The sequence below is a fragment of the Pyxicephalus adspersus genome, chromosome 3 (genome assembly GCF_032062135.1).
Source record: "Pyxicephalus adspersus chromosome 3, UCB_Pads_2.0, whole genome shotgun sequence".
NCBI classification, from domain to species: domain Eukaryota; kingdom Metazoa; phylum Chordata; class Amphibia; order Anura; family Pyxicephalidae; genus Pyxicephalus; species Pyxicephalus adspersus.
In genome coordinates this window covers 123,951,781-123,974,892 of record NC_092860.1, presented here as the reverse complement: position 1 = coordinate 123,974,892, position 23,112 = coordinate 123,951,781, and the positions used below count along the sequence as shown (strand labels likewise).

The 23,112-nt window shown below is 38.5% G+C and overlaps 1 protein-coding gene across 1 annotated transcript in view; it reads right to left on the bottom strand.

The window, feature by feature from the left end:
* Positions 1-22,653, bottom strand: part of FRYL (FRY like transcription coactivator) — a 134,666-nt gene extending 112,013 nt beyond the window's left edge. The window contains exon 1 of the mRNA XM_072406862.1: positions 22,367-22,653. Within this exon, the coding sequence (XP_072262963.1) occupies positions 22,367-22,583 (217 nt within the window). The 5' untranslated portion in view covers positions 22,584-22,653. The remainder of the gene's footprint in view (positions 1-22,366) is intronic.
* Between the last annotated feature and the right edge of the window lie 459 nt (positions 22,654-23,112).

The window sequence follows — 23,112 nt, the reverse complement described above, 5'->3', positions numbered from 1 at the left end:
TATATATATATATATACATACACACACACACACACACACACACATACTTTTTTACGAACGATTTTTTGCCCAATCGATCGTTCGTCGTTCGATTGGAACGATAAAAATTGGAAGTGTGTACGCACCTTATGTCTAGCACTTTTCTATCCCATCATCTAATGTAATTGCAACCTGCCAATTGCCAAAAGCAAACTCCTGATACATTTCTTGCTATTATATAGTCCTGCATTTATATATCGCCAGCATATTACACAGTGCAGTAGATAGTTTACAGTCATGTATTTACATGCCAGCGGAGACAATATATGTAGCTGGATCATTCAATACGTAGATATATCTTGAAAGGATCTTTGGGACTTTTACCGATGTTAAATAAATGGTCTAATATCACCAATGTGCTGAGAACTGAGTTTATTATGTTACATTATTTGAGTTATGGCCATTCTTGTGTTGGGAAATCATTATTATAAATGCCCATTTCAGTTTAGTAAACCAAACATATTATTATAACATATTGTCCCATTAACATTGTTCTGCTTTGTTGGCATGGGTTACTTAGCTGCATGCTTGAAAATTCTGTTTGCATTATGCCATCATATTTCATAATATGCTGAAACTTTAACATTTGGAATATTAATAAAACCTATAACCTTTGACCTTACAATACAGCTTACAAATCATCAAACAATATCAAAAGAACAGAAGCAAAAATAAACTAAAATGCTCATAGATGTTCTGAGATGTCAGAATGGATGCAGTTTTGGTACTTCCACCTGATTTGATAAATAAGCTGGAAGCAGTATATTGTGATAGCTGTAAGGCACCTATGATGGAAGCAGTATATTGTGATAGCTGTAAGGCACCTTGATGGAAGCAATATATTGTGATAGCTGTAAGGCACCTATGATGGAAGCAGTATATTGTAATAGCTGTAAGGCACCTATGATGAAAGCAGTATAATGTGATAGCTATAAGGCATCTATGATGGAAGCAATATATTGTGATAGCTATAGGGCACCTATGATGAAAGCGGTATATTGTGATAGCTATAGGGCACCTATGATGAAAGCAGTATATTGTGATTGCTGTAAGGCACCTAGGATGGAAGAAATATATTGTGTTAGCTGTAGGAAAGCTATGATGGAAGCAGAATAATGTGGTGCTAAGGGATGAATACTTATGTTAGCTAAGAAAGAGGGGAAATGCTGAGGCTCTGATTTATACTCCACATCAAGGCCCAGCGCTCTTATTCTACTCCACTGAAGTTTAAAGAGAAACATAAAGTTTTTTTTCTTTTAATTTTAAAATTAATGTCCCATTCAATGTGCCTTCCTTGAAATCAGATTCCTTTGTAATGTATACACAGCTTTCAGAACAGATGGATTCTACCTCCTCTCCCATAGCATGCTCTGTAATGGTATATTCATTCATCCCATAAATCGGGTAGTATTACCCAACTGGGAGGATGGCTCTATTTGTAACACTTGTAACAGATAGGAAGTTGTCATTTAAATGTAAACAGCGTAGTAGAATTTTTTACGTTTTACAGGCACATTGGGCTCAAAAAACAGTACTACAAATTATCTCTACTGACTCACTGGCACCATTCAAATTTCATAATCAAATATCATTTTACAAGGCAGATTTGAATTGGATTGGTGTTTGAGGTGCAGACAATACTCTATACAAGTACTGAACATAACGCCTACTACTGTTTGTGTTCACATCATTATTGTGCTATTGTGCATTAGTTCACAACTAATTATTGACTTCACTTTAACATTTTGTAGGTCTCACTACAGTGTTCAACCCAGATTTCTTTTAAGCTGGGTGGGAAGCAATTGTAGGTGGGTGGCAGCCCCTGTATTCTGACCCAAATCTTCAGTAACCACCCAAAAACAGCCGGGTGGTTACTAAAAAGTCCCGGGCAGTGCACCCGGCTAAAAGGGACTGGGGAGAACACTGCACTACTCAAAAATATTTTTAAAGGACGCTGTCATCAAGAAACACTTTTCAAGCTGCTTATATATTAAGGATGTTTGAAATGATCAATTACTAATGCTACCCTTGCTGTAACCTTTGGTCAGTAATAGCCCTGTAGTTCTCATCTTTCTCGGACACATTTTGGCCAAGGGGAAGAGTGCTCCATAGCCTCTGTAAAATATCTTCCTCGTTGGTTGAGCAGCTATGTTGATGGACTGATTAGCAAAGCAGTGATTTCATACAAAGTTGTGTGAATTCTCATTGTGATCCTGGCGCTGATGAATATATTACCCCTGTAATATGGCCCTTGAGGGTATTTAAGGCTTTAGGTAGTAGGAGCTGTATTGACCCCAACGCTGAACACTTAAAGCTGCAACACTTGACCACTCTGGTGGGCCAGGAGGTAGGAGGACGAGGGGCAGGTATGGCTGAAGTGTCAAAAAAATCACTGACAAAAAAAATAAATTCTCTAAACATTGTATCTATGTAGACAGACGTCAGTTTTTTTTCTGATGATAGGGACACTTTAGGGGAAATTGCCTGTAAAAAGCAAAGCACATAAACTAACCTGAAACCCATTGGACCTCATTTACTGAAACATCTGATGTAACAATAGAAAGATTTAAACCTGTACTGGAAAATGTCGGTGTTGACCTTATTGCTGAATATGGACAATAAATTAAAAATTTCTGCTGTTCTGAACTCCTAAATTCCGCTAGGTGACAGTTTTTTGATGATGTACTGTTTCCCGACAATCTAAAACAGACACAAAAATACTGCATCATGGCATCATCCCTTATATAGGCCGTATGAATGTCACCTCATTGTTATTAGTGAAAGGAAAAATACTCCGCTGCAATCAAATGTTGGCCAGCACAGCAGTCCATATTGTTGGCTAAGCAACCCTGTAAAGCCAGGTCTAACGTAGGGCTTTTTTTGTGCTGCGAGGACTGAATCACTAACACAAATGGTGTAAATTCAGCTGACTTCAAGCTCCCCTGAGGAGTAATTTTCCACTTGCTAAAAGTTTGAGTATATAATAAAATGACAACCCCAAATTTGCCTGTCAGTTCATTTAGCAACGCAGGGCATGGAGGGGTAAGTAATGGACCAAGTTCAAGCTTGCTAAAATCATATTGATGAAAAGTTGATGACGGGTAACTCAGGTTACACAAAGTTTACTGCCTGGCCTGCATTTCCCTAGATGAAGGAGCTGGGCCCACTATTAGCATAGTAAATAAACTCCTCTGTTCCTCAGATCATTATTATTACTCACACTAAATTTTATCAGACATTGCTAACTTGCAAAAGAAATTATATGCTTTGTGCATGTTCATCTAATCTGCAACCTTTCATATATGCATGAATCGAAACACCAATCAGAACCAACAAAAAGAGAAAAGCAGCCGCAATATATTTTATTGAACATGATAGATGAGGCCGGACATATTCGGACAGCTAGGAATTGATAAGTGATGCTATTAAAACATATCTTAGATTGGAATTAATGGTGTAGGTTTCATCCCACACTTGACACTACATACAGCAGTGCAGCAATTTGTAAAAAAACAAGTCAGATCAGAAGGAAGTAAGACCTCTGTATTATTAATGGGCGATCACCGGTAGGCATGGGCAAGGGATTTTGTTCTACAAGAACATTTCGTGCTGGCAAAAGTATGTTACATTCATATGAGTAAAGACGGAGGCTTGTCTGAAGCAGAGAGCAGCTTAGCACGGAAACAAGAATTCTGCTATATTTGTAACAAGGCTCACTTGGCATAAGAATTGTTGCTTTCTGCTTCCAGCTAAAGAATTTCACAAGATTATAGCTTATGCAAACACAGCCAGCATACAATACAGCACAATGATGCAAAAATACATGTGAGCTTCTACTTACAGCTACTGCTCCAGGACTTCAGCAGGGACTTTATGCTAATCTCAAAAAACACTGAATCCTGTAGGCTTAACATCATGCCTGTGGCGACTGTGGTTACCCTGTAGTTGGGGTGTTCAGCTTTGTCAAAGTGTTTCTCAAAGGCATAGAAGTCCTGGCCTCCCGTGTCGCTGCTTCATTACCATGCAGTAGTCTCTCGGTGACGCACGGAGATGGGAAAATTGCTGTTCAATGCAGAAGGACTGGATAGAAAGAGGGGGGAGGTCGTGGAAACAAGAGGAAAAAAAAAAGCCTCAAGTTTGCTGTCAGGAAGGTCTCAAGGACATATTCACCTCTTCTGCAGTGGAAACACCATGTCACCTTATGGAAAGGGCCCACAGCATGATTTAACTTGGCTGCAGACTTGTTAGTAAACAGACATGGAGAGAGAGAAAGGAGCAGGAAGCCCACAAGCAATCTCCTCGGCTCTTGGATCCACTCAGGGAGTGAACTTGTTTCTGTCACAGCCTGGGCTCATGTGTCATTCATAGCAGCAGCTGCTGGTCACTTGTGTGCTATTCTCTTGCAGAAGTCCTTCCTGTGGCATTCTTTCCAGGCTCCACACACCCTGTCACTGGCAGCAGCCTGCCTGCCTAATGCACTTGAGATGCTGCTGCTGCTGCTTCTGGCTAATGGAAGGGGAGGGTGATGTCATGAAGAGCTCTGGCTCCACGACTTTCTATCGGTAGCTCTTAGATATTGCTCAGCTCCATGCAAAAGTGTCTGTTTCAGCTTCCCATGAATGTCTTTGATGTCTAAGCTCCTACTCAGGAGCATGATAAGAGAGATGGGATTGTTCAAGGTTGTGTTCACTACACAGCAAATCAATTCTGCCCACTTTACAACACATATTTACTGCGCACAAATACACTTAATAGCATCCTTGGTTACATGCTTATACATCAGAAATATGGAAAGCCTTTACTGCATGTTAAAGAGAAAAAAAAAATGTTACTTAAGATATGCTGCTTATATTGCACAGATTTCCAAACTTTAGGATCTAAATTATCCAGGAAACTAAAGCCAAAAAAGTAGAGACGTTCCAAATAACAGGCCACAGAATAAAATGTCATCTGATTGGATAGATCAGACACTTCCTATAAAAAAAACTCTGTATGGTCATTTAGTAGGTTACACATGTTGCCATAAGAATATCCAAAATTAAAAGACTGGGGGAACTGGAGCATTTAAAGAAAACACAAAATATCATCAAAATAAGGTACAGAGGTAAAGTAGTATTGGTGTGGCCATTTGCTGAACTATCATGCAATATAAAATGAAAGTTTTTTTTATTCTAGGCAAACATGGAAATGCAACGGCACATTAGTATGTCAAGACTACTTCACTTAATATCTTAATATGATGCTGCCCACCTCTGGGCATAGACTAACATTCCAAAAACATGCAGTTAGGTTAACTGGCTTACCCCCAAAATTGACTATGACTATGGTAGGGTCATAAGATTGTGACCCCCTCTGAGGGACAGCTTTACATGACTATAAACTTTGTACAGCGCTGCGTAATATGTCAGCACTATATAAATACTGGATGATAATATTATTATTATTATTTATTATTATTAATAATAATAATAATACCCTACTAGGCTGCCAGAAATTGCAGGTACCGAATATTCCCAGGGTAGTGTTTGGGTTATGGGTGTTCATCATTTGTGAGCTGCTACACCCCGTCACCATGCCAAGAAAGCACTCAGATTCCACGATGCCTGTAAACAGCCGACAGCAGGACAATAAGTCATAGTATTCCACGGCTACTATTGACCAGCTGTGTGTCAAATGACCTATACATGACTGGCTTACTTGTCTCTGGACTTGGCAAGTGAGCAACTGCCTAATGTCAATCAAAGCTCCTGAAAACAAAATGAGGACATGAAATAATCATATTTACCAAAATACATATCTAGCAGCGGAGCAAAATCAACTAATATTGATTAGCGAAAAAAAATTAAAAGCTTGCATAACCATTAGATTGTGAGCCCCTTTGAGGGACAGTTAGTGACACGACTATGGACTTTGTACAGTGCTGCGTAATATGATGGCCCTATATAAACACTGTGTAATAATAATAATAATAATAATCTGGGTGATCCAGCAAACCTGTAAAGGATTTCCTAAAAGTCATTTGCTACTTGCTAGCAAATATTTTGAATCCTGGACCAGATCCATTCCAGGTTTGCTGAACCACCCAGGTTCACTGATAAATGTGTATCCTCTGCAGCCTTGGATAGCATTAATAAATCAGAGCCATTGTCTTCAATATCTCAGTTTCAAGGCAAGCAGAGTCTATATACCATACTCAGTGATTAAGAGGCGATGGGATGAATGCTCAGACATTTAATAAAATGATCTCTGAAGCTGCAGCTGAACATCATGGCTGTTACTGCTTCATTACCAGCTGCTGTCAGACAACTGTCCTGTGCTACAACAATGATCCTTGTACTCATGTTCTTCTCCCACTACACATTCTATACAAGGCAACTTAGAAAAGCAAAAAGAGCAGAAGCAGACAGCAAACTTTCCCTAATTACCGCCAAGCGTACATTTTCTAAAAAGATGACAACGAACTACAACATTCAATTACTCAGAACACAGACAGTGCTTAGTTATTAAGAAAGGTGACCTGAAAACTGAATAGAAGAAATGCATTCCATACCAGTGAATATGACTTGTCTATAAAAGCTAATGAGAAATATTTTTATTAGAAAACCATTGGTTACCACACTTTGCACATCATCATCATTGCTCAGAATGCAGTCTGTAATAAACCAGTATCCAGATCATAGGTTATGAACCACCACAAACAGCTGAATGTGACATTCTTTAGAGCGTGTTCATACAAATCTGACCCAAAACTGTATATTATCTATGACCTGATATTTTAATAGAATCTTTAACACCGAAAATGGGATCATTCCAGAATCCTTTACTAGATGTTGCGGCAATAAAATGCTTCATATGAAACAATTTCAATATAACATCCCAAAGTCTGATGGAACTTTAGTGTACAAGAACCCCAATATGGACATGTACAACCAATATCAACTCTGTTTACTTTAAACTTTCATAAAAGAAATAAAAAAAACTTTCAGGAAAGAACATTTTAACAAAACAGCCCATACAAAACTGTGCAGATACATGGACTGGTAACTGCATAAACCTTAATGCAGCCTTTCTCGACCTTTTCAACATGGGAAAACCCTTGAAATAACTTGTAGGTCTTCAAATAACCCCTGCTACAATTACTAAATCCACAGCTCACAGTACATTGGCATGATGGTCAGTGGGAAGAATGCCTCTTACATTGCTGCCCACTGGGAGTAATGGCCCCACTAAAAATAGCCAAAATATCATTGGTGTCTGTAAACTGAGGGTCACAAACAGCTTATTGCTCAAGGAACCCCTAAAAACCTCTGGAAAAAACCCCAGGATTCCACAGAACCCTAGTTGAGAAACACTTCTGTAAATGATTACCGCCGTTGACTAGAAATCATTATGTCCTAGGTTGAAATACCATGGGCATGAACTCTGTAGATTCATATACCAATAACTCCCAGTCTATATAACTGTTAAAATATAAATAATATTTGAGTTGTAAAAGAATTATAGGACCTTTAATACAAAATATGGCCTGCACTTACAATGTGCTTATTCACATTTATTCTTTGTAGCCATTGCTCAGCATGCCAAGGGTATGTCGGGATCCTTGCAGTGTTCCCCCAGGCTCTTTTAGCTGGGCGCACCACCCGGCACTTTTCAGTAACCACCCACCTGTTTTTGGGTGGTAACTGAAAAGTTGGGTCACAATACAGGGTTCATCACCTGCCTCCAGCTTCTTCCCACCCAGCTTACTGAATTTTAGGTCTAGAATGTCCTTCCTTTAATTGACATAACACACACATGCATGCAAGAGGTTATTACATAATACAGCCACTGACATCTTGTTTTTTTACAAAAAAAATGTTTGCAGATATTTAAATGTTTGCATTACAATGCACCAGCCAAAACTTTTAAATATTTACATTGGAGAAAAAGTGGAACCTATGTTGAATTTCTGTGTCCAGATTGAAAAAACTTTCCTTTTGTTCTGTTTGACACCTGTTACCTGGTCTGGAAGTGAGGGCAAATCTTTCCAAAGGTGGCACATAGCAATAAAGACGTCTAACTCTTTCCCTAATTAAATGTGTTTTAAATCCCTTATTGAGTAGACTGACAGTGTTTCCCACCCATGCTAATACAATTCTTTAGCTGTACTTCAGAAACACAAACTATGACAAGCGAGCTATAGCACATGCCGGGTCTATGGTTTTTTTCTTCTCCCCTAGAGACGTCTCGAGTACAGTAAATCATGCTCTAAAAGTAAAATGGTCTACAGCACAACAATTAAGTGCTGAAATAATGGCACAGATACTCCATAATTCCATCTTCTGCTCCCCATGGGATCTACACGAAGAGGAAAATATCCATGAAAAGCATCCAGTCATGCCCTCATGTTCCTCAGGGAATCAAGAAGAGACTAATGGCCAGTTCAGATCTCCCAGAAATATGGTTTCTGTCACAGTTTACAACAAAGAGGGAAAAACAAGGCAATGAAAGTGTACATTGCAGAAGAGAGACTATGTAAATCTTTCTGTAGTGGCATTGAGCCCTTTAAATGTTCTGCTCTTGTGAAAACACTTCCATTCTTTTTTTTAATTACATATAACGAACCAACATGTTCCATGGCATACTGTACAAGTGACTATAATTACAACACAACACCATACAAGGTGTTTCATTTATTCACTGCTGGACAAGCACAAAAACACTCAAACTCGATCTTAGGAGTCATTGTTGGCCAGAACAAAATGCTTTGCAAGGTATTTTCTTCCTAATAAAGAACATCAGTTTATACAATGAACACTTACAAGCTCAACGTGCGCTTCATGCTATTTAATCATATTTACATCATTTGTATGTAGTGGGGTAACAAAAGCTGCCTTCTCCCTTATCTCAGTGGGAAAGTGCACAGGAAAAACATGTAAAAGCACATGTAACTTCAGACATGTACTGGTAGGTGGGGATGTAAAATTCCTTATAAATGGTCTAGATTACTAAATAATACATTTTGAAATAGATGCCAGCTATTTTGTAATGGTCATGCTGGAGTATGAAACTATGGTATGGTATAATAGTGGTGTCTTAATCAGATGGCTTTCTTGGCTTACTGATTTGGCTCAATCCTTCACAATGGTGCCTACTCTGATGTATTTATTAATCTGAACAAATATTGTTTTATTCAATTGCAATATATGCCAAGCCAAGCATTACCCCAGCTGTCCCTATAACAGCATTTTCTTGATTTGTTTTCTATGTTGATAAAGCAATCACTTTTGATCCCTTGTGGGAATCTTCCATGTCCATGTGTTTAAATGGCAGTAATTTATAGCCATGAGGGAATGTTTAAGGCAGAGGTAGGCAAACTCCGGCCATTAGGCCGAATACAGCCTAGCCAGTATTCCAGTCTGGCCTAACGCCCCCCCTTGTTATTTATTGTTGGAGTCGGCCTAACTGAATTGTAGCGTTATTGCGAGTTTCCACAATATCATCGAGTTTCCGCACCATAAACCCAATTACTATGCCTAGTAAGAGCAGAAGCAACGCGCAGCTACCAGTCTACGGAAGGTTGGCCTCAAACATCGTGTCTTCAACCCCGAATGAACGGATAAATTATTCTCCATCCAATGCAGCAACAAAGCCGTGTTTAGTGTGCAACGACACCAACAGCACTTTCAAGCGGTCAAATCTCAAGGGGCATTTCGATGCCAAGCATGCGCACATGTACAGAGACTACAACGAGGAAGACTGAGGCCGCTCGCTTGTGGAAAAAACCTTTCTTGGACACTTTGTTTCTTTTGGCCTAGTGTGCCTTCTTGACCTCCTGAAATAGCCTAGTGGTCCAAAAAGTTTGCCAACCCCTGGTTTAAAGGGATGTTTGATTCCCTGTTTTATAAATAGAGCTTGTTAGGTCTCTATTATGTATCATTACAGAACAAGCTAGGACTTGTAATACGAAGACCCAGAACTGCGTTGTCTTCTCCCTCAACATCTTGAGGAGTCATTTTAAGTTAGATGAGAGAGAGAAAAGTTCCATAATTGGTCCAGGTAATAATCTATAAGCCCGTTATTAGGGTCCAATCAAAACATTTAGTCTGGTATAGAACGGCAATATGTCAGTTTGTTAAAGAGATGCAAAGCTTCCTTAAGCACTTCCTCCAAGTGAAAAAAATATATATGGTACAGATGTGATATTTTATGTTTACTGCAAAAAGATTATATTATTTTTATTCATTAGCCAAAAAATCATAAGCAAAACTTACCGTATTTTTTGCCATATAAGACGCACTTTTGCTTCCCCAAAACTGGGGGGGAAAAGTTAGTGCGTCCTATACGACAAATGTGTTAAAAAAAATAATTAAAATATTATACTCACCCGATACCCGATCCTGCGTGTGTCTCTGGCTGCAGCGTGTCTCTCTTCTCTCCTCTGCCAGCATCGTGTTTTCTCCTGTCTGTAAAGCAAAGCGAAAGAAGCCGGCACAGCGCCACCTGCTGTTCCCTGTCCTAACTGCCGTACAATAGAAAAAAAGCACAGAGTGATCAGAAGGGGAATTTGAATGACAGAGTGATCAGAAGGGGAGTTTGAATGACACAGAGTGATCAGAAAGGGAATTTGAATGGCACATGAGTGATCAGAAGGGGAATAAGGGTATGAATGGCACATGAGTGATCAGAAGGGGAATGATCTTTCAGAATCTTTTTTTCTAGATTTTCCTCCTTTAAAATTGGGTGCGTCTTATATTCCGGAGCGTCTTATACGGCGAAAAATACGGTATTCCCAATAACAGATTGGCCTAGATATTTTTTCAGTTATAGGCAAACAGAAATCCATGTTCACACCAGACATTTGTTTAAGCCGGGTGGGAAGAAATCGTAGGCGGGTGGTAGCCCCCGTATTGTGACCCAACTCTTCATAACCACCCAAAACAGCCGGGGGGGTTACTGAAAAGTGCCGGGTGGTGCACCCAGCTAAAAGGGGCTGGTGAGAACACTGGAAATGTACACAAATTTTCCATACCCACAGATGTTTTAGGACACTCACACACCCCCAAAAAGAACCTCCCAGTTACCAACTTTCATTAATCTCTTAGCACATAATAGAAAAGACAAAGCCATTTCCTGAAGCAGAGGAGAAGACTAAACTACAGAACTATCACTTAAAAAGGCAAATATTATGACAGTGTAATGCAGACAGTGCACTCTACTAAACACCAGTCTAATCCCTGGACCTGCTCACTCCCAGCTGACACTTCACATCATCTGCCAACCACGTCTGTAACATAGTGTAACCGAGGATAAAACCACGTGGTAGCAAACAGGATTTCATGCCTCAAAGCTTTCTGCCAAGAACAGAATTCCTCACATTGTCAAGTGTATGAAAGAATAACAGCAGCCAGAAAACACTATTTAAAGATTGGAAGGGATATATTTAAAAGCGTGGGTGCACAGACAATATTGGGATTTTCTGAGGACTGCTGTGATGTTGGCTCTTTGACACATTTTTGAACAGGCAATGTTACTAATACCTAGGACATGCTACATGATTTGAGGTTATTTTCATCTTTTTTTTTTTTTTTTTTGCATATCAGCTAAAAACCAAACTGAACTAGTCCCATGGTCTCAAAGAAAAATGTGGTTCCTTGCTGCTGTCATGGCTGTATTCATCAAAATGCATAGATCACTTTCCTGTGCATGTGGGCTACTGTAAGTACACCCAACCTTTTCTTTATCAATATATGATTTGGTAAAAAAAAAAAAAAAAGCGTAACAAAAAGAGTACTATCATATGGATAACAGTTTTTATTTATTTGTATTCTGACTTCTATGATCCACAATTACTGAGCACTCTATATTCATCCTTGTGTTGGTTTCTGCCCTTCAACTGTCCCTTTAGGACACTTCCAAAACAAGAAATGATGTATACCAAATATATGAAGCAAGGATTACTCAAGGTACTGTTATAGTAGACCTCCAGTCTATAGCAATGTAAATACTTTATACTTCCCCCACACAAGGAAGAGGAGACAACTAAAGAATGCCACAACTTTCCATTATAAACTAAAACACTGTGCATGTGCTAATAGATAAAGTATGTGAAAACGCTGCAAAAACAACATTGTTTTTGATTAAAGCAATAATTCCACTTAAATAATATATTATTTTCAACTTAAATTGCTTCCCTCTATTCACTGTAAAGAAAATGCTAAAAAAAGGAAAGAAAAAATAAACACTTTAGAACCAAATTTTAAAAAAAAACTTTCCTTTGTTTATGCAGCATTTAGCACATAGAGGTGGTGGAAGCAACATAACTGATAATGTTATTTTAGAGGATAAGGACTTAAGGATTTATTAACATTTACTGAAATTTTCTTTTTTTCGCTTTTTTCAAGTTTTGTTTAAAAAGGCAGTCCCCCTAAAGGTGCTGCTATTGAGTTCTTCCAAAAACCATTTTCCTGGCTGTCTTTGGCTTAAACACATTCTCGGTGACTAACATAGAACACACATGTAGAAAATAAAGCTAGATTAGGACCAGAAGACCCAGCCTGCATTTGTTTTCCTGCCCAGAACCTAGGATTCTCCAGATCAACATAACCAGTCAACTGGTATTTTAACAAGGGGGGATGAGCAATGGCAGCCTCCATACTTAGTTTATTTCCCTTTAAACCATGTAGGACATTGGAGAAGCAGGAATCTTTGTATATAAACCCAATGTTTTGCTGAATGATATGACCAGAGCGTTTCAGAGTCATAAAAGAGGGAAGATCAGAAAACACACACCCTGTAAGAGCTCCACGTAAGTGCTAAGGCAGTCAGGCTGTGTGGTTTTTGGACATGACAGATAGCCAAGAGTGTTTGGCTGCCCTGCAGATAACCGAGGTACTCTCAAATGTTTTCCCCTGAGCCATCATGTAAACAAGCAGGTCCCATGGGATTCTGGGAAAACAAAGTGTTCTGTCCAAGTGAGACATTACTAGGGCAATGGGACAAGATATGCTCAGCTATTTACTCAGCCCCAGTTTTTGAGCCAGGTAGTAAGAGCCATGGAATTCCAATTACGTTGGTCTCATTGGAATGTAACTTGGGAGAAGTAGCAGAGTTTATGCATATTTAAAGTGTTGTCAAAACATGCACAGGTTGGCAAATTCTGCTGCAAACAAATGGCAATATGATAAAGCAACTGGCAAACCTTTGTAGTTGTTTAATGCCAGAAAAGGCCCATAACATGCTTCTGCAAAAAGAACATTGGCAGCTTTCACTAAAGTGTATCTTCTGCACATTTAAGTGTGCATCCAAAAAGAGAAGGTCAACCTATTGTTTTTAATGTATACATAGACTTTCTGTTTTACCCATTCCTTACTCAGCCCATAGTGTTCTCATGATTTGTCCCTGCTATTAAACAGAAGCATGCTGATTTACATGAAAAAGGGAATTTATTCCTAATTAATTTGTGCATTTTAGGGTACATTGTGTACAATTATATTACAGCAAAAGGTTAAATGATCTCTCTTTACAAGCCTGTTGCTTGGCATATGTTGAACTGGCATGCGTCAATATGTTTCCACATGGGCTGGCTTTGTATTTTAATACTTATAATTCCAATGTTGGTGCTTGCCTCCATCTGTTCTTTTCCACTGCGTTACTTAAAAAGTAATATAAAAAGCAATGCCAGACAGAGTGATTCAGCCAAGGTCCTGTTCCCAGAGAACGAGCAGAACACAGGCAATCTCAGGGGCAAAATAATACACATCTTGTTTACAGGGATATGCTGGGAGATGAATGGAATCACTCAAGATGAGGCACTTACTACAAAAACAATGGAAGCTCATAATAAATATTTCAGGATTTTAAAACAAAATAATTACTGAATATCTGATAATCAGAATATATTTAATTAACCATACCAATATGTTCTTTTTTGCTTTTAAATCTTACTTTTCTTTTTCACAGAAGTTAATAAGAACTTTGTTAGGGAGTTTGGGATGAGCAGCCTACAGCCATTTGTCACTATAATGCATTTTAGTGCAGGGGACATATGTATGTAATGTAAAAGGTGCAGGGGCCATATGTATGTAATGTAAAAGGTGCAAGGGACATATGTATGTAATGTAAAAGGTTAATGTAAAAGGTGCAGGGGACATATGTATGTAATGTAAAAGGTGCAGAGGTTATGTTTACGCAGCTCAGTGCACAGCACCCCAACCCCATTTCAGCACCACCCCTGAATGGAACATAACTGTACCACCATGGACATACACTATATACACATATACATGCATATTTACACACTGTGGGCCAACCCAGACATTTTTTTGAGCTGAGTGGGAAAAAATTGTAGGCAGGTGGCAGCCTACAATTGTTTTGTTTTCCAACTCTTCACCAACCACCCAAAAACAGCCGGGTGGTTCACGAAAAGTGTTGGGTGGTGTGCCCAGCTAAAAAGGCCTGGGAGAACAGTGGTGTATGTGTATTGTGGCATGGATGAATATCTCAACCCAGTAATTTATTTAGCCTGGGTGGGAAGAAATTTTTGGTGGGGGGGCAGCCCCCATATTTTGACCAAACTGTTCAGTATCCACCCAAAAACAGCCGGGTGGTTACTGAAATGTGCCAGGTGGTGCACCCGGCTAAAAGGGGCTGGGGAGAACACTGCCATAGTCTGGCCCTGGTTCTCCTTTAGAGCCCATTTAAACTCCAGGACAACAGAAAATATACCCAACAATTTACCTACATTCATATTCATTTAAAAAGTTTAAAAACACAATTAGAGTGTGAACACATACTATCTCACTGTTTAATGAGGTGCCATGCTGCATCTGCATCTCAAAATTAGGCTCTTAGTACAAATGGATACATTTCTCCTTGGTAGAATACATTTCTTCTTTCCCTGAAAACGCTGCAACACTGCAAGTGAGACAGTAAAAAACCTTTCATTACCTTGTGCCCACTTACACTGAACAGAACAAAGCCATATACATTCTCAACAAAACATTTTTTTTTTTTTATGAGCAGCAACCTTTAGCTTACTAAGGCATACCTATTTCCTTGTAAACAGTTACAATGTACTCATAAATAAGTAAAAGGTGATCTAAACATCCACAGAAATAAAGTGGTACCAAACTCAACAAAAAAAAAATTGATAATATAAAAACGCCTTATTATTAATATACAAGGGACCAATCAATGTCCCTTCAGCAATACATTATAATTACCTGCCTGTTCGACAGGTGCAAGGACAGGTGAGTATTTTTTTTTTAATGCAATCAGGTAGGTAAGTTTATTTTATTGAAAAGGGGACATTGTCTGTTCTTTCTGCAATAAACAACCTACATGGTTTCCTTTTCTTGTAATTTTAACTTTAGTTCCACTTAAATACAAGGCAGAAGTCATGACAATTACTGGGCATCACACAATTAAAGTTTTCTGAAAGAACTGTAATACATTATGTGACAATAAGTGTACATAGTGGTGGATATGGTAGGTCTATTACCCCAGTCATTACCCCCAGCAAGTGTCAGGACAAGAAATAATAACTCCAACATTCTCAGGTCATCGGTAAACTGGCAAGTATTGCCCTGCATCTCATTACTTCCACTGTGCCGTTCTTCTTAGCCCTGGCAATCAACCTGTTCTTTCAGCTTTCTATTCACATTGGGCACTGGGTAAATGGAGGCAAGCCACATTACGGTGTGCAGTGGGTACATGGGCAGCAAAGCCCCTGGCAGGGGCTGCATGTAAGGACAAGCATGCAGAGAAGGTTATGTCCCCCTGAACACACCACTGTGGTCATTGTTTTCTCACTTTAGGTTTAACTACCAAAGCAACCATTGTACATAAAAAGAGAATGTTGTATTGGCTCCAATGGCCAGTACAAATAGTTTTTACCTTTAATGCCCTCATATGGCCAGTGTATAATATTTCCACCCAAGGTATAATAAATACTACACACCAATTTGGAATAAGCCTCCATCTGTGATACATTTATATGACAGATACTGGGTTCCCTACATTCCCTCACACATATTAAACCCTCTATAAAACTTCTGTCTGGTACCGTACTTCATCTGTCCACACAATCAGCTGCAGTCAACAATTTCTCACCAAAACTACCAGCTTTGCTCAGCTGCACTTTGAGTTTTCATTTGCACATCAGATTTTTAAACTGCTTGGGGATTAAGACCTTAAATCTACGGATCTGTTCAGTTTAAACAAAATCCAGGTTTTTGTAGATGCAGCTTTTAAACAAATGCATTCATTTTCCGGCCACTGTTTGTTTTTAGATTGCCTTCCTTGTACAATATGTGTATGCATTCTTTCCATTCTGGAACTGCTACAGTATATATTGTTTTCATCTAGAAAAGATTATGAAGGTACACAACAGGATCCCAGAGCCATTTATGTACCTGTGTCTGAATATACACATGGAGTGCTTACATCTATGTAAACCGCTTGCCAAACCTGGAAACTAGGAATCAGGACATTTTACCTCCAATAGTGCTCCTCAAAAGAAAACACCATCAGCATAATAGGCTTAGTAAAAGCTAGGATCCCGCATGTTACTAACAGATGCCATTTACAGCATGCAAAAGAAACATCCATTACACTGCCTAATGGCTGCTGTCACAATTATGCAGTCAAAAGTTGTCCAAAGTTGTTTCTGCATTTGGGTTATTGCAGAAATGCTGATGGTATCTCTGAGATCATGATCAGCATTTCCTGTGGTCCCAGGGAGACATTTTATCCAACTCTCTCTTCATTTATATAGGAAAAAAACAAAATACTGCTACTACAGCAATGGGAAATAAGGAAAAGACAATTTAGTAAAAATCTGCCTTTGTAACAGAAAATATTGGTGTTACAGATGTTCAAGAATGTGAAAAAAAAACGGCAATGGCAAGTCCATTATAAATACAACCTACACATTTATAATTCGGTTCCTGGTGCCTTACATACACAATTACAAATGTCTTTGAATCCAGTGATTTTTATTTAATATGCATGATTTCAGGTTTAGTAACACAAGAACACTTGTAACAACGCACACATCAGGTATGCAGCCACCTAGATAAAACCATCAGCAACATATCAATGTAGATTTTCAGTAAACTCCTGTTCTAATTATATTAAGGTGCTTCCTACTGCTCAGCTGCAAAACTTAAAATAGTGTTTGTGTGGTCTCTGTGTGGTTTATGTCCTGCACTGTAAATGTATGTGCAATGTTACACTCGGCTGTGTATGTGCAACGTTACACTCGGCTGTGTATGTGCAACGTTACACTCGGCTGTGTATGTGCAACGTTACACTCGGCTGTGTATGTGCAATGTTACACTCGGCTGTGTATGTGCAATGTTACATTCGGATGTGTATGTGCAATGTTACACTCGGCTGTGTATGTGTAATGTTACATTCGGATGTGTATGTGCAATGCACTCGCTGATGTACACTGGATGTTATCTCTGCATGCTGTCTGCAGTGCGTATAATGTGTGCAGTGCAGATACCCGGCATGCACAATGCACTCTCTGAATGATGTATAGGCTGTGTGTCTTCTCTGATGTGTGGTCATATGGACACATATGTTCTGCATCCTGGAGCTGCAATTACTCATAAATCAATGGATACCATAGAGATCCAGCAAATGACAACAGCTTATGTTAAATAATAAGGGATTAGGTACCTTCTGCTAAGCATTTTACTTACACAAAGTACACAATGTAACACATCTCTAGCTATGGAGCATCTCCACAATGCTGGTAGGGATTCTCTGATATTCCTATAGACACTATACAAAAAAGTGTCAAAAGTAGCAAACTAACAAATTACTGTTAGTACATAATCTGACTTCCTTCAAATGCAGACTGTTCCATTCACTTTCCAATTAGTCAATGAATAGGGAGGGTGGGGAGCTATAAACACAAAACAAGTTATCAGGAAAAATTACTGTTATCAAGACTTTTAGAGGTCTTCTAAACATGTACCCTCCCTGAGAGTCAGCTGGCCCGGAAGGGTTTGAAGCCCCCCATAGCGATAAAATCGTTTAATTTGGCCATGGCTGTGACCTCATATCCATGAAAATTTTAAATGGAAAATTTTATCTCTTTCAAAAAAAAAAAAAAGTGACACACAAAAAATAACACCAACACCAACAAAACCATCTTGCAAACATGAACACTGCCATCACCGCATGATTTTACAGATCATTCATCTAACCAGCAGTGCCTTGTGCTTGTCTAAAAGCTGCTCATAGTATTCCTCCACATTGACTAATATAAAATCGACAGGATGGGCAACTTGGAAATGAAAGACATAAATGTGGTCATTATTTCCAGCGGGGTTTATTTCAGCAATCACAATGGGAAGTAAGTAAATTGTCTGAAAAAGGATTGATTTCTATCCAGTATTACTGTTCTGAGGTTATCTGTAGTGAATGTCTTATATGCTACTTTCAGCCAGCAACAACTTCCAGTATCTGACAACCTTTGTACATTTTAGTCCAAATGCACCGGTTCTTTTTGGCAATCTGTATACCCCTGCTTGTCATGCAGGGCAGGAAAACCCAATCACCCCCACTGGAGGCTTTTTGTGTTCACTCACATATGGCCCCATTGATATGCATGTAGGAATGTGAGTTGACTCATGTGTTTTGGAGGGGGGGGGGTGCTTTCATATACTTCTAATAGGCCCAAAGCGCACAAATCACAAAATATTACAACCTGGCCCTTTTTGTAGCACAATGCATACAAAAAAAAACATGCAGTCGTGGGAGATAAAAAAAAAAAAAAAAAAAAAAAAAAACAACTGTGGTTCATGGACACCCACTGAAACATAACACGTTAATTCCTAACTGGCCAATCACAGGCCTTGGCAGTATGCAAACAAGGAATACAGAACACAAACAATAATAATAGATCCATTGCCCAATCACAAGTCACAAACGCTTGACAAGAACAAAAGACAATGCAGAAAAACAAAATTTCCATGCGGCTTGTATACAAGCATCACAATAAGCCTTCTGTCCAGGACCCTCTGATGTCAACTAAAACGTGTCTACGTCTATGAAATAAATGTATGGACTGTTTGTTTATTGTGTTTTTGTATTTTTTTAATGATTACATAAATGAAAGAAAACTAGGGTAGAAAGGTGTTAAGGAAAACATGATTCATTTCAAACAGCCATTCACAAAAAGTAAGCAGCCTCTAAACAAGAAATAACAATTACTCTCCTTGGAGGGCAGCCAATCTCCAACCCTGAAACATACACACATAGGCTATTTGTTTGAGCACCCAAATTTAAATTGGGATGACAGCCAAGGACGCCCAAAACCGCTGCAAGGTGAGCAAGGAGGGGTGATTTTCACACATCAGGTTACAGAAATACAGGGTGTGGATAAGTTTAGTTAGTCAATAAGTTTAAGCTTGCCTAAACTTTTCTTTTTTTCTCTTTAATTCCGGATAATCTTTTCATGTTATGTAATGAAACAGTCCAATTTCTGTGCACACTTCATCTTTTACACTAGATGTATTAGAAGATTCATCAGTAATCCCATGTTCACCTCATTCAGTGTCTAATGGACTACAAGCCCCCTCCCTCTGATCTGTGCTGTCCACGGCCCATCACTTTTAGCTCGTTGCTCTTAGTTCTATCAATCATTTCATCTCAGTGTCATGTGTGGTGCAGGAATATTGATGACACCAGCCTGAATCTTGTATGACAGATATATATTATATATCTATTATTATAGTAGTTTATAGTAGTAGTAGTTTAGTTAATTTGTAGTATTTGGTGCTACTGCCTCTGTGGTCATGGGTTTAGGATTGGGCAAGAATGTTTAAGATGCAATAGGTTTTAGTAATATATAACCATCTGCACTTCTATTTTAGTATTTATCATCCTATTTTTTATAGTACACCTTTCTCCTGTTTTTCCAGGCCCTGTCCTACCAATATAAGCAGGACAGGAAAAATTATCATTATAATAATTTCATTATGTAAAATAAAAATAAAAATGATGATAGCTGTTACTCTACCATATTAAGAATGATTCAGCTAGGATAACATTTACAACCTTTAAAAAATGGATAGACAGACTCAACCTTGAATATACTAGACAGGAATATTACCTATTCTAGAATAAATCCTGTGTGTATAAAGGGAAATCATTACGCAGTTATAATTTAACTTTTTTTTTAGGACAACACTCTTTTTAACTCTTCTTACCGAAATCCTGTCTCTAGCTACAGGGTTGGTGACTGAGGAGAACAGAACTCCCCTGTCACGGTTCACAGATCTATTTCTTCTAGCTTACCAATTCCCTCTCTGTCTCAGATTTTCCAAAGAAACTGTCTAGGAGTTATGACATCACAGATAATAAATGTTTAGATTTTTACTAACTGCTTTATGATTTAAACATATTACAATAATTAATAGACTGTAGTTGGGGAGGAGAAAGATTAGTTTTAAAAAAAAAAGAACTTTAGCCTAGAGTTCAACTTTAGGTAAAGTCGGATGAAAGAACAATCTTCCCATAATTACTACAAACACATGCACAGTGCATGGATCAATATATCTGTATAACATTATGGGAGCTAATCATATCTAAATCAGTAAGCATAATATAATAATCATAGTATATTTTCTTGGGATTTTCACATAAATACATCAAGACAAAGCAAGCTATAGCATATCACACTAAAGACTTTTTTTTGTGGCATCAAGTTTTGCTTATCTCACAACTGTAGATGTCCTCTTAATTTTCAATCTGAGAAGCCACCTAAAGCAAACACTTCCCGCCCATGTTTAAGAACAACTGATTGATGAGCTTACAAAAGGTGTACTTTTCCTCACTTGTTTAACATGCAAGCAGCTCGAAGTTCAGCTCCTCTCCCAATCCTGCACGCAATTGCTGTATACATTTAGATTTAAATGGACAGCTACTGACCGAATAACAGGATTTCAGTACAGAGCCAAACTGCACGAAATGCAAACACAAGATTGTGAAAAACATATATATGTATACTACATTTACATAGTATTCTGCAACAGCTTATTGTTAAAAGTAACAATGTGTTTGTCCTGCAATTTTACTCTATCTAGCGTATTTCACAATTACTAGCTACATGTGTTTTGTATTCATTTTTGCTGTGTGCTTTAATTGCTTCTGTTTTTAATGCTTTTTTTTACATTTATTATTACATTTCAGCTAAAACTTAGGTACTTTTTTGGGGGGATTAGCACACTATACATTTAACTAATCCTTCCTTGGCTTACAATAATTTTTCTATGCACTGTCTTTGCATCCATGCACACTGTGATTGTTAAAATACTAAAGATGCTTTTTTTATTATTATTATTACACATAGGTAGGGAGATCTAATTTACATTTATAAAGTTTTGTGTTGGTGCTTTCTGTGCTTTTTAACCATGCAATTAAGTGCATTAAAATGAGCAAGTAAAGAAAAAGAACAGGTGTCCTCACACGTTCCAACTATATGCAAAACGAGGGGAAAAAGTTCCACTTTAAGACCTGTAATCTTGTTGGATATTGGGCTTTAATTCTTTTGTATTCTTTACAGTTCCAATGGTTCACTAATAAGCTTTATGCACTGCACCTAATAACAAACACTTGCGGTATAAGTTCTTCTGGGCAGGGTCCTCGCCTGTCTATATTCGTCTGTCATTTGTCAACCACTATTTATTGTACAGCGCTGCCTAATATGTTGGCGCTATATAAATACTGTTTAATAATAATAATAATAATAATAATAATAACAACTATAGGCATTTTTTACATAATAGTACTAATTTTTACCACTTTTTAAAAAAATTGAAAAAATACAAATGTTGGCTTTAAATATTCACACGTGAGCCTTCAATGCACAGCTAAACTGGCCTAACAGGGTTTCACAGACACACAACCAGTTCCAGTATGGAAAGGACACACTGCTGCTCTGGCCCCTTGTCATCTACTAACCATGGAAGCTACACATAGCAATGAAGGTTACAACATCAAAGAAGACTGGCAGTGAAGTTTGCATTTATATGTTGAGACGTTTAGTGAGATTTAGTTTGTATGAAGACATGCAGCTTAGAAGATCTACTCCCACTGAGGTGCCAAGATGCATCAGAAATATTTGTAAGTACAAGGCCTTGGAAATAATCATGATGGCACCTTGCTGCAACAAAAAGTAATCTATACTTTAGTATTCACATGTCCAGAGCCAACTAGAACTATGTATTGCACATTTCTTACTACCACAAAACAGTGCAGGGATAAGATAAAAAAAAAAAACATTACCAGATCATTTTCAAAGTCATAAGTCTAAAGTGCAATGCCATACCTAGACCTACCATACCTAGAGGCCGCCTTTTGTATTTGTACACCATTTGGCCTTGGAAGCGAGTTTCATGATCTTCATCTATGGTTTGTCCTAAGGATAGCAGGCTCACTCGTCTCATCTTCAAGAGTTTGGGTGAACTTTCCCGCAAGGTACTCCCTACATCCAGTACCACCTCACTAGACACAGATGAGGGTACAACCCTTTTTAAAAAATCCATCTCCGATCACATCACTGTCAAGCCGTGGAGAGCACTGACAGCAGCAGCCAAGGCACAGCAAGGTGTATGCACAGCTTCCTTGAAATAACATTAAGGTGGACTAGCCTGGTTTGCTTTACATAGTGATGTCACTCTGAACCTGGGTGGTGCCAGACATGAGCAGGTCAACAGCCAGCTGTTGTGAAGCAGAAACCGAATTTACTGTACAAACTGATAAAACTACAAGATAATAGCTCCATAAAAAAAATGTGTGCAATATGCTTCATAAAACACGGGGACTTCATCACTGCCCATATTGCAAGTATACGGCACCATATTACAAAGTTAGTTAGGGTAATAATATAGCAATAGAACTCAGCTTTAACTGGAGCATGATAACCCATGAACACAGAGCCAGCAGGGAGGAGTATAGTCTGTTGTAGAAGATAAGCCTTATCACTTACACACTGCTTCACAGGGCTGAGCATTTATAGGAACTAACAGACATACAGTTCCCTCTAAGGACTTAGAAAAACCAGAAACCACAAAT